We start from the raw sequence: 12,475 nt of genomic DNA, 5'->3' as shown, positions 1-12,475 counted from the left end.
GCGGGGCCGCGGTTAGCCCCGCCCCACGGGCCACGCCCCCTCCCCGGTCCCTCAGCTCTCGCAGAGTCGAGCAGCTGGTGAAGCGGAGCGGGTCGCAGGTAGGGGAGCTTCTCCGGGTCCCCCAGAGGGGTGTGGCGGAGTGTCCTCTCCGGGGCGGCGGGAGCGCGGACCGGACCTCCGCCGCCTTGTGGCCGCCGCCCGCATCCAGTCCCCTCCTGCATGGGGGCTCCGCCGGCGTGGGGGTCCGGGCTGGGTCTCTAGGCCCGGGGGGGATGCCCAGGCCGCCGCGGCCTGTCTGGGGAGAGCAGGTTACTCATCCCCGGGAAGGGGGCGGGTGTGGCCGCAGCCGGAGGGATTTGGGGCGGACGTCCGGCAGCGCTTGCGGCGTGCAGGGACAGCCTCCCCTCGGTTTGCCCGTGGGCTGGACCGCGAGTGGGGGCCTCGCGGGGCGGAGCGGGGTGGGGGGCGCCGCGCAGGTTGGGGCGCAGACCCCAGGCGGTGGGACCCGGGTTGCGGGGGATTTTGGGGCGGAGGGAGTCGTCCTGGCGCCGCACGATTGGCCGCATCTGGGGGAGGAGGAGCCGCGGGGCGCTGTCCGAGTGTTTGCGCCCGGATGGGGGGCCTCAGGGCGGAGCAGAAAAACTTCACCCGCGCCCACAGGCTCCCTCCGCGCGCGCCCCGCCAGCAGCCCGTTTGCAGGCCGGAAATGCAGCGCTGTTTTTTGATTTTTTAAAAGAAAGTCCCCGGCCCCCGCATCTTCTCTGGGGTTGGAGTGGATGTGTGTATGGGGTGGGGTGGGTGGGGGGGGACGGGGAAATCAGCCGGTTCCAGGCAGGGCCTGCGTTCCCCTTGGCGGAGGTGTCTCGCGGCAAAAGAGGAGGCCTCCCGCCTCAGTTTCTCCATCTGTAGACGAGTGGTATAACTTCTTTGATAACGGGGTGTGAGAGAATAAAAGGAGGAGGCTAACCCAGTCCCGGGAGAAGCGTTAGCTACTGTCATATATTTTCTTGCCTTTTTTTTTTTTTTTTAAAATATTTGTCTGTCTCCGCCTCCAGTGTGGCCCCGCCAATCCTCTCATCTCTCTGAAACCAGAGGGAACTTGTAAAAACAATCGGTTCAAATCAACCCCCTGCCTTAAAGTCGTCAGCTGATGTCCCTATTGTCTAAGTCTCAAACTTGTCCACAGGGCTGTCACCTTCCATGGCCACCCTCTCCAGTTTCCACCACCTCCTTCCTTCCCCTGGGCCTTTACTCCTGCAGGTCCCTCTGCCAGGAATGACCCTCTCCCCCCACCCCCCAGAAGTGACCCCTGTAAGACTCAGGGCGGCCTTCCCTCTTCTGCCGGGCCCTCTCCACCTACTTCTGCGCTCCGGCTGGGGGCGGGGGGGCTTGGTGGCCGCGGGTTCTCAGTGCTTGGCTGCCCATCCTACCGCCCCCAACACCCCCAAGTGGCGCCGGAGCCCCTCCAGCGCAAGAACAGGGCCCTGTAGCGTCGCGGAGCTGAGCCAGACCCAGCGGGGCCCTGGGGCGCTTGGTCGCCATTAAGGGTGGGTTCCCCTGGGAGGGGAACGTCTTTCTTTGTCCCGCGGAGTGGCCGAGCAGGGCTTTTGGTTTCTGTCTCATCAGCAGGGACAGCAATGGGAGGGATTATTCTAGATGGCCCCATGCCTGACAGTTCCCCCATTAGCGGCTCAGGTATTGTTGGCTGAGGCCATTGTAGCGGGCACCGTCTGCACCGCGTCCGGGGGCTGGGATGCTGCATTAGTGTCCCGTTTGACAAATGAGGAAACAGGCGTCGAGTGGGGAGGTCACTTGCCAGGGATCACAGGGGCAGCGGAGAGCACAGTCGGGCCTGAAACTCCGGTCAGCCCCCCACCCCGCGAAGTCCGGGGGTGCGGGGAGAGCTGGAGGCAAGGATGCAATACAGGAATGCGTGACCCGGGGGTGACGGGGTGCAGAGTCGGCTTCTGGCTACGAGCTGAGGGGGGGCGCAGGGCCCTTGGAAGTGGGAGGCGCGGCGCTGGGGGACCTTCTCCGCCGGGCGGGGCTGGTCTCCGCGAGGCCGTCGGGGTGCTCCGGGGCGGGGGTCAGGCGACCACGCTGGAGGGGCCGCGTCGGGTTCCCCAGCCGCGGGTCCAAGGGTTTCCGGCCTCTTCCCAGCACTCTGGGGCCCCAGGGAGGTGGGGGGAGGGCGGCAGGGCACTTTCCGGCCAGGGGTCTGTCCGCGTCTGTCCGCGGGCAGCACCCTCCCGTCTCGTTTGTGTTTCTGCGGCGGGCCCTGCTGGCTCCGGGCGGCGGCTGGCCCGCGGTAGCCGGGGGCGCTTGGCGCTCCTCCCCTAGCCTCCTCCGCCCCGCCCCTACCTCCTCCGCCCCTTCCCTGCCTTCCCCTCCATCCACTCCCTCCCTGCCCGCGGCAGCTCTCTCCCGAACAATAGAGTGGGAGGTGGCAGAGGCCCGCCTCCGGTCCCCTCCCGGGGCCTCTCGCTTCCTGGGACCCCTCTGTCCCGCCTCCACGTAGCGGACCTGCCCCTCCACAGTCAGCCCTCAGTTCTGCCAGGTGGGGGCCCAGCTGGCCTGGAGGTGGGGAGGGAGTCACCGAGTCTCAGCCTCAGCCTCAGTTTACAAAGGAGGAACCTGGGGTGCCCTAGAGTAACTTTGTGAGTCATCCAGAACCTCACCCCTGTCCCCCCCCCCCCCCGTTTCCCTGCCACCCTCTCACCGGGAGTTGACACCTGCCAACCCACTGGCTGTGAAGGGCAGGTTGTGAAGCCGCCCCACGCTGATGCTGCTCTGTTCCCTGCCTCAGCAGCACCTGCTGCACTGGGGGCGCCTTAGGACCACCCCATTCCTGCCCTTCAGAATTAGAGTCTGCATTTTATCACCGTCTCCACACACTCGTGGCGCCCCTAAAGTGTGAGAAGCTCTCTGTGCCTTAGTTTCCCCACCTGTAAAATGGGGATTAAGGCATCTCCCCAGCTGTGCTGCCTGCCGTGGGCATGAATCTAGTTCAAGTACATGAGCGCCCATCGGTGAGCCCAACAGCGAGGTCGGTGGGTCATGGGCAGTGGCCATCAGATGAATCAAAGCACAGCCTCACTCTTGTCCCCTTTCCCCAGCCATGGCTGGTTGTCCAGTGCCCTGCCCCCCTCCTCTGTGTGGGCTGGTTCAGAGCCACCCCCACGTGCCAGCAGCGGCCTGGTCCTGCAGCTGGGATGCGTCCACACATGATGCCAGCCCTGGCTTCCCCCAGTCAGAAACCCATGTGAGGCTCAAGACACTCCCCGTTTTCAGTCTACGCTTGGAGTGGCCTGGCTTTGCCAGGAACCACACGGAGAAGGAAGCACCCAATGTGATTGAACCCAGTTCTTGCTTCCCTAGACTCCCCCCAGACCCCCGTCTTCCTGCTGTCCGGGAGAGGTGTGAGAGCTACCAAGAATGGAGTCTTGGGAAGTAAACTGCAAACTCACTCTCACTCAAGTGTAAATGACTGAGAAACACTGTCAGTGCTCCCCTCCCTGGAGAAAGCACCTGGCTCTTTGGCTTCAGACGGATTCATCCTTGCTATGGTTGCTGGGTTCTCAGGGTGGGGAGGCGGGAGGTGGGTGCTCACAGGGGTCTGCAGGGTTGTCTGGAGTCCCCAGATAGGTGAGTGGGCTGAGGGGAGGTGTTGGAAAGGCCAGAGCCTGGTGCCTGGGTGGACTCTCAGAACTTAATATGAGGACAGGCAGGGCCTGTGGAAAATTCCCAGGCTATTTTGGGTCGAGGCCCTCTTCTCCACCCTTTCCAGGGACAAGGGCCCTGCTGACACACCCCTCCCCGAGGGCAGCCAGGGTGGGAGTGACTTCCTGGCTCCCTCACTTCTAGGACCTTGGGTCCCCCTCCCCTGGCTCTGGGCACTGTTTAGAACCTGGGGTGGGGGCTGACTGAGGGAAGGGGAGCGTGCCCTCTCCCCCCTTCACCCCCTCAGACCACCCATGCTGCCCTCCCCTGCTTGCTTTTTCTCCAGAACATTTCCCCAGTTTAGTTCTTAGCTGGGGGGTCCAAGGCAAGCTGCTTGACACTTTGTGCCTCAGTTTTCCCATCAGCAAAGTGGGGATGAACGAGTAGAGCTGGGCGAGGTGCCCAACTCCAGGACACTGCTCTTGTCCCTGTAGTTGTGGGTCTCCAGTCCCCAAGCGTAAGCTCCTGAGGGCAGGAATTTGCTGCCCTGGTGTCCAGTTTTCCTGCGCATAGTGAGTGTGGTCTGGCAACCGCTGGAAGGGATGTAGCCTTCGTCAGGGTCCTCGGGGGCCCGTGCAAGCCCCCAGTGTGCTTGGGGGACAGACGCAGCCCCACCTGGCCCCCTGGTGTGCACACACAGGCAGTGACAAGCCCGTGCATGTGAGGACACACATATACGTGTGCACAGACACGTACATAAGCACAGGAGCTGTGACGCGCTCTGGCCAGGGACGTTTAGGCCACTGTGCTGCCCGCCAGAGGCCCCTCCCATGTCTGGGCTTCAGGCATCTTCTTGCAAACTGCTCCCGGCTGGCCATGGGGAGCTGTGGGGAGTTAAGGGGTATTGGGCTGGTGGTGGAGGGGTCTGGTCCCAGAGTGTGGGCCCCGCCTTTGCGGGAGCCCTGGACCCTGCTGGGAGGTGTATCTGGCCCTCTGTACACCCCGTCCCCATCTGTGTGTGGAATGGGGTGGGGGGGTAGGCAACAGCTGCAGGGTTGGCTCCTGGGTGACTGGCTACCCCCTCCCCCAGCTGTTTTCTTGACGGCTGGACTCTGACCCCGGCCTTCCCCACACAGAGGCCATTCACTCCTCTTTCTCTCTGCCGGCCCTGGGGGTGGGCTGGCCTCTAGCCAGGCCTGCCCCAGCTGCCCCAGCTGCTCTCCAGCTCAGATGGGCTGAGAGAGGCGGGCAGGGCAGTGGTGAAGGACCCGGGGTCTCCCTGCACCCCCCGCCCCAGCCAGTGGTGCCTTCCGGCCCCGGTTTCTAACACTGCTGGACAGGAGCATGGCCGTCACCATCCCTTGCTGGACTGTGCTGACGAGAGAGCATATCAAGTTCACGGTGGGTGCCAGGCCGATGCTTCTGGTTCTTATGCTGGCTAGGAAGGGAGCGCTGCTCTCCATCAGCCCCAGTGCTGGGCCCTAGGGACACGGAGGGACCCTGTGCTGCCCTCAGGTTGCTCTGCCCCATGGCCACGGGCTCCCATTGGCATCTCTGAGGTGTATTTGGGGAATCAGGGATGTTCTGGTGGAGAGAAAGGGGGCCCCTAATTTGGGCTTGTTTCATTAATTCAGGGGGAGGTGGGCATGGTTAAGGCGTATGCAACGGATAGACGGATGGATGTGAAGAAAGGAGACACAGGACAGTGATGATGATGCCCTCTAATTTGCAAGCTGGCCCTCATCTCCTGGCTCTCACCTCCCCATCCCTGGTGCCTACCACACTGCCTCCTTGCTGGCCTTCAGCCACACCTGGGCCCTTGCCAACCTCAGGGCCTTTGCATAGGCTGTTTCCCCTATCTGGAAGAGCCTCCCGGTTTTTCAGATGGTTGACTCTTACTGTTCGGGCCCCACATGTACCCTCATTAGAAAAGCATCTCCACCCACTTACTTTTTCTGTGTATTTTTTACCAGCCCTTTTGGGAATCTGTGATGATCTTATTTATATTCTTATCTGTTTATTCTCTGCCTCCAAATTCAGGGCCTGTGTCTCTAGTGCCATGACCAGAGGGCCTGGCACCAGTCACCTGTGTGTGGAATGACCTTATGATGACAGTTACAGCAGTGATTGCTGGCAGTTACTGCTCACTTGTGCTGGGTCGATGCTGAGCGCTTAGCGTGTGGTCTATGATTTCAGCTTCATGGCAAAATTGTGAGGGCAGATGTGCCTGACTGCAGAGGAAGGCAAGGAGACTGTGGATGGTGGGGCTGGGGGTCCCCTGCCTCCCACTGCTGTTCCCCCTGCTGTCTCGGGAAGCCTGGGCAGGATGCTCCTTTCTCTGGGCCAGCCCCCTTCCCAGAACCCCAAGCACTGGAACATTCCGGGACTCTATGACCTGTGCTGCTGGGTCATGCTGGAGCCCTGAGCCCCAGCCCAGCAGCCGGGACCTTTATGAGGTGGGGGCTCCCCGGTCCTCCCTGGCCACGGCTGCAGCTGAGAGAAGGGTCAGGAGGTACTTGGTCGCTTCCTCCAGAAGGCCAGCCAGCCCTCTCTCTTCCTAGCAAGACAGAACTAAGGCCAGACAGGGGAGTGTGGGGGGCTGTGGTTAGAATGTCGGGGAAGGGGACAGGGCAGAGGTTTGGCCCTTTCGGGGGAGGAACCAGGCCTGGGTCTCAGGTGACTTGGGATGCGGGCAGATCACACTCCTGGGTGATGTAGGCTGAAAGCCCAGGGCCCGGAGCCACAGAGTCACCGTCAGTGAGGGAAGCAGGGTGGCAGTTGGGGGTTCAGGGTGATCAGATCTTCGAGTTTTTCCCAGAGTAGTTGGAAGCCCCCGTTTGAGGGAGCTGTGTTTAGGATAGCCCCTGTTTTCATTGTGAAAACCCTGTGTGAGCCCCACAAACCCTCGGGGCTGCTGCCGCCCCAGCTCGCCCTACGTGCCTGGGCCGGGTGTGAGTTCAGGGCTCCGCTGCTGCTGCCTTGGCCTTGGGGCCTGGCTCTGCTTCATCTTCCCTGCCATCACCAGCCCCAAACAGGTGCTCAGGGATGCCTACTCAGCTGCCCCATGTTACAGATGGGGAGACTGGTCCCAGAGAGGGGGAAGGGACTGCCCAAAGCCCGCCAGCTCCCGAGCTTTGCTCTTTCCTTTTGGGCTTGATTCAAGGCCAAGTCAGAGCAGGTACCTTAGTGGTCACGTGTTCAGGGCAATGGCCACGTCCTGCTCTTGGGACAAGTGCCAGATCCGGGCAGCAGCTAGGGAGTCCGCCGACCCCAGAGCCCGTGGCCAGGTCTGAGCCCAACTCTGATGCACGCTGAGGGTGACCAGGGGAATCAGTGTCCTCGTGGCCAGTGGCCCAGGCAGGGTGCCAGCTCAGCGCCTGGACACGTAATGGCCTCTGCAGTGCCCTGCCACGTTGGGTCCCTTGGGCTCGCTGTCCCTAATGCAGGCTAGTGACAGCCCCTGGGGGATCCAAAGCTGGGGTCTGTGCCTCTCCGGTTTGTGTCCAGAGTTTCTTGGAGGAGCACTGTGTGCTGTTCTCTTCCTTGCCTCTCCGCCTTCCCCATGGTGCCTGGCACTTAGAGGGTCAAGTCTGTTGGGGAGCTGGAGTGTGAGGTGGCTGGCAGTAAAGCCCGCCTACCCTCCCTCCCACCTGCTCCTTCCCTCCTTCCTTCCCTCTCATGAGTATTGACTCAGTGCCCTGTGTGTGCCAAGATCTGTGCTGCATGGAGGGGACGTAGAGGGGACTGATGCCATCCCTGTCACGGGGCAAGCGGGCATTTCCTGGCAGAACGATGCCAGAGGGAGGCCTATGGCTGCAGCAGGAGCTGAGGCACCTGACCCAGCTGGAGCGACCCGGGCATGTTTCCAGAGAAGGTGACCTCTATGCTGAGTGAACCTTGCACCCCTGCCAAGAACAATGGGTCTCAACTGGCAGATTCTCAGACACAGGGCTGGGGGTGCAGGGCCTCCTTGCAAGGCATTAGCCCCTGAGAACCCTCTGTCTCTCCTTAGGTTAGCCATGTCATCTGAGCCTCCGCCGCCGCCACAGCCCCCAACCCACCAGACTTCGGTGGGGCTGCTGGACACCCAGCGGGCCCGAGATCGGTCACCGTCCCCTCTTCGGGGCAACGTGGTCCCCAGCCCACTGCCCACCCGCCGGACAAGGACCTTCTCAGCGTGAGTCTTGGGCTAGCCTGGTGAAGCTTCCTAAGATAGGTCTCCTGCCCAGAGCCAGAATCATTGTGTCTGGTCATCTCTGTGCCTCCTTGTCTGTCAAATGGGGAGATAAATGGGTTAGGGTAAGGACCGATGGTGCAAGACTAGGAAGGTACCCTGTAAACTCTGGGGGGCACTGCCCCAGGCCCCTTGAGCCTGCCCCAAGCTGGGGGTCATAACAAATGGGAAATCAGTGGGGTCTTAAATGATTGGGTGTTAACCACAAACAAGCCTCTTCCTTGGTGAGACCTCGACTTCCTCAGCTGCAAAATGGGGACAGTAGCAGGTTGGCTACAGAGCTGCAAAGGACCTGCACGGTGCCTAGCAGATCCATATCTCAGGCCCAAGGAGTAGAGGCTGCTGTGATTAATAGTTAGTCCTTGGAGGGATGCTCAGAGAGCTTTTAGTCTAACCCCCTTTCCAGATGGAGAAACTGAGGCCTGAGAAAATTTGCCAGGGTCATCAGAGAGTGTCTCTTCCTGGAGTCTGTGAATGGCTCCCACAGTTGTGCAGTGCACAACTGCGCAGCTGGACATTATGCCCCTGGCTACTGCCTGGGGAACAGCTTTTGAGGGGGAGGTTCTGGGATGAGCTGGGTGTGTCCTGGGAGAGAGGGAGGCTGTTTTGGAGGGCTGGTGGGGGCCTCCTCACACTTTCCTCATCTCTGTCAGGACGGTGAGGGCTTCTCAAGGTCCTGTATACAAAGGAGTCTGCAAATGTTTCTGTCGATCCAAGGGCCACGGCTTCATCACCCCGGCCGATGGCGGCCCCGACATCTTCTTGCACATTTCTGAGTGAGTCAGGGCTGGTTTGCGTGGTTTGGGGCGGGGCAGGGGCTGCCTAGGCCCCAAGGAGGCAGGGGGAGGGTGTGACTTTGGTGGGTGCTGTGTGTGAGGGTGTGAGACTCTGCCTGTGACCTGTGTGTGACTGTGCCTGGGGGTGGGGTGGTGAGGCTGTACTTGGCAGTGGTGTGTGTGGGAGGCTGTAGGCGACAGTGTGTGTGCGTGTGTGTGTGTGTGTGTGTGTGTGCACGAGAGATAGAGAGCGCATGTGTACACATGTAAGTATGTTGAGAACCCCTGGGAGGGGTCTGAGTGCCTGTGTGTATCTGGTGGATGGGGATGGGGGCACCCCTGGGAGCTGCAGGAGTTGTGTTGGACCTAGGGTCTGGCTTCCTGCTTATCTCGGGGGACGCCACTTGGTGAGGCTAGGGGCTACATGACCCCTGTGCTCCAGGAAGGAAGACTGGAACTGGACCCTCTCCCCTGCCACTTGCTCACTGACGTCCTTCCTTCCTGTGTGGAAACCCTCAAGGGCCCAGGGTGCGGCCCACACATTCGAGATCTCAGTGCTGGAAGGCAGCCAGCAGCCTGCGCTTTTCCCCCACCTTCAGATATGGGGTGGGCCCTCCTCACGTACCCCTCACCCCTGCCCCATTCTTTGGCCTCTGCCTCCCCTGATCTTTCAGTTCAGGTTATGGCAGGCTGCGTCCTACCCCACACAGCAGACCAGGCAATAGAGGAAAACCCCGTTTCTGCAGGCAGGCAGGGCACTGTCCCAAGTGATGGTTGGCATGGGCAAGTGATCCCTTCCTGATGCTTCCGACGTTCTTGCACGTTGGGACTTCACGGCCCCTCTACCGTGCACACACGAGAAAGATGCGGAGTCTGCGCGTCTGACATGTGTCTGCACACGTAGACTGGCGTGTACGTGTATTTTCATCTTGCCCCTGTCCAGAAGGGATCTGTAATGGTTTACAAGGGTAGTCGCAGGGCACCATGAAAAATAAGTTAGTAAGGAGAACTCGGGGCTGGGGAGCGGATCAGAAAGGTGGAGACGCGGGATGTCTGCTTCCACGGCCGGAAGCGGGCTGCAGGTGTATAGTCCTGGCTTCCGGGTGGCCGGATCCAAGAGGGAGGCACCATTTGCTAGGGCGTTCTTCCGTCAAGACAAACCAGTTCCAAGAGCTGAGGGGGGTGTTCCTCTTGGAGGGGTCCTCAAGGGGGCGTCAAGATGGGCACCTCACCGGGACGGGCAAGATGGTGGCTTGTGCCCCCTCAAACATGAGAGAATCTTCCTGGGGCGGTCACAGGGAGAGGACGCTTTCTGGAACTAGCTTTAAGCACAGAAGGGACTTTCCTGAAGCTTGCTGAGTGCCTGGGGAGTCGGAGGGCAGAGGTGCGCGCAGCTGGGTGGGGGGCTCCTGGGACCAGGGTGAGCGCGCTGCAGCAGCTCGGGAAGTCGTCGCCCTGTCTTCCTCTCCGGCTCGGACCAGCGTTCCCTGCCCTTCTGTCCCCAGGCCCATGGTGCCTCCATTTAACTGTGAGTGTGGAGCCCTGGACGGCCTGAGCCTGGTCTCGGCCTCTTTGTCAGGGGAGACGAAGGGGGCCACCGAGATGGGGTGGCCCTCTGACCAGCAGGGGCTGCGGTCCTTGCTGAGTGCGGGCACTGAGTGCTGTCTCCTCACCCCTGCAGTGTGGAAGGGGAGTACGTCCCCGTGGAAGGCGACGAGGTCACCTATAAGATGTGCTCCATTCCCCCCAAGAACGAGAAGCTGCAGGCCGTGGAGGTGGTCATCACCCATCTGGCTCCAGGCACCAAGCACGAGACCTGGTCCGGCCACGTCGTCAGCTCCTAGGAGAGGCCGGAAGCACCCCTTTCTCCTGGGCTTGCGGGAGACTCTGGGGGGAGGAGGAGGCAGGACCAAACTGGAGATGCTGGTCTGCCGCTTAAGGTGGGGCTTCAAAGGGAGGAGCCCGTCAGTCCCTTTCAAGTATCTCCTGGAGGAGGGGGCGTGGGGGGCAGGCATCGGGGTGCTCTCAGCCACCAGCACAGCCTCTGACCATTGCAACAGTCTCTCACCATCTGAAAAGCATTAAAAGCATGGAAAAAGGGGTGCCCGCTGGTGGCTGAGTGGAGGGTCCAACCCCAGCCCGGGGGTGGGTCCGGCTTCCCCAGCCCACAGAGTCCTTTGTGCCCCTGGACTGGAGACCCAGTCCCCGGGTCCAGTCCGCACTAGGGCTGACCGGGGCCCTGCACGTCTCCTCGATGCACTCTTTCCCATGTGGCCACCTTCCTCATGCCCATGGCCCTGGGCCCAGGCCCTTCTCTTGCCCCTTGTGGCTGGTTCTGGGCCGGGGAGAATCTGGCTCAACAGTGCTAGCAGGGGAGGGCTCTGGTGCCTAGCAAGTGGGAAGTGTTGCTACTGAGCATCTGGGGGAAAGTGCTTCTCCGGGAGCCCTGAGCCTTCCCCCTTGGCTCTGCCGAACTCCACTGCATCCTCTCCTAGGAGCCTGGTCTCCTTCTGCCCTCAAGGTGAATGATCATCATTTCGAAGGCATTTCACATTCCAGGTGGTGGGTGGGCATGGGAGCAGGGAGGGTCTTTGTTTAAAATCAGACCTTTGTCCAGATCCATCCAGAAGAGAGTCAGTAGCTCGCTTCTGGGCCGGCCTGGTCAAGTCAAAAGTTAAAGAAATGCACCTTTGGTGTGGGATTTTCTTGCAAACTGGTGTTAAGACATGCTTGAGATTTTCTTCTTTCCTTTTTTTAATACCGAAGGCTCTCAGTCAGAGCCAGCCCTGTGCGCACTCCGCTGCCAACATTTCGAACCTTTGTAGATCTTTGCCCTAAACATATCCTTGGGAGTTTCTTTGCGGTGGTTTGGTTTGGCTTGGCTCTCGTTGTGATTTAAAAATAGAAATAGCTGGGTAATAATGTTTTGAAATATGAGGCTTATGTTTAGTCAGGAAACCATGTGTCAGTGCAGGGAAATGAACCCTTGAAAGCCTGGGGGGCAGATGGGGGTGTTGCGCACAAGGGAGGCTGGCCGGGGGGATGCCGGGAGCAGGAAGGCCCTTGTCGGGTGTCTGTCTGTGGTCCTGTTTGTCTTTCCGTCTGGGAAGAGCTTCCTTTGAAAGGGGTTGGAAGGTAGAAATATTTTGCTGACAACTGGTGAGTTTTTAAAATACACAAATAAGTGTGTTGACTGTGTGTGTGCGTGTGTGGCTGGCAGACAGCACAGTGAAGCAGCGCAGTGAAGCGAGCAGTTGGTCTGCTTTTTCCTGGCCCGTGGGGCCCCCTTGAAGGGCCCCTGCGCCCCCTGCCTCCTGCTGGGTCCGCGGAGGCCTTTGCTGGCTGCGGGCCGTGCTTCCGGAGCTCCTTTAGGGAGGACGTCTGATGCTGGTGACAGAGCTGGGAATGGCTTCCGGGATCCCATCCACATCTTTCCTCCCAAAAGCCGCTTCTCTCTCAATAAAGTGTGTTTTGTGCAAGGCTCTGCGTTGTTTGTGGAGGTGGAGGCCGGCTGTGCCTCTCCTGCGAGCCGGCAGGTAATGGGCCTGTCCCCGGAGTGGGGCGGACACAGTCACGCTGTTTCATTCATTGTGCTTCACAGGCTGGTTTTTCGGGGGTGGCGAGGAAGAGAATGGGACCGTCCCTTTCCCCGTAATCATCTTCCTCCGGTATCGGGCAGCTTCAGTGGAATCAGGTTTCGTGACAACCAAATGCCGCTTGGCTCCGTGGAAGCACTTGAACTTTTACTGTGTTGAGTCTGCGCGTTGAGAGCAGGGACAGGCCGGCCCGAGGGGAGGCTGGTGGT

At 60.6% G+C, this 12,475-nt stretch overlaps 1 protein-coding gene across 1 annotated transcript; it reads left to right on the top strand.

Annotated features, from left to right (window-relative positions):
• Positions 1–17: 17 nt before the first annotated feature.
• Positions 18–12,149, top strand: CARHSP1 (calcium regulated heat stable protein 1). Its single transcript, XM_044233264.1, has 4 exons — positions 18–98; positions 7,673–7,837; positions 8,548–8,670; positions 10,352–12,149. Exons 2-4 carry the CDS (start codon positions 7,680–7,682, stop codon positions 10,512–10,514), a joined length of 444 nt encoding a protein of 147 aa, XP_044089199.1. The 5' UTR covers positions 18–98; positions 7,673–7,679; the 3' UTR covers positions 10,515–12,149.
• The last annotated feature ends 326 nt before the right edge of the window (positions 12,150–12,475 follow it).

Source organism: Neovison vison, chromosome 14, assembly GCF_020171115.1.
Source record: "Neovison vison isolate M4711 chromosome 14, ASM_NN_V1, whole genome shotgun sequence".
NCBI lineage: Eukaryota > Metazoa > Chordata > Mammalia > Carnivora > Mustelidae > Neogale > Neogale vison.
This window is presented reverse-complemented; position numbering and strand designations above follow the sequence as displayed.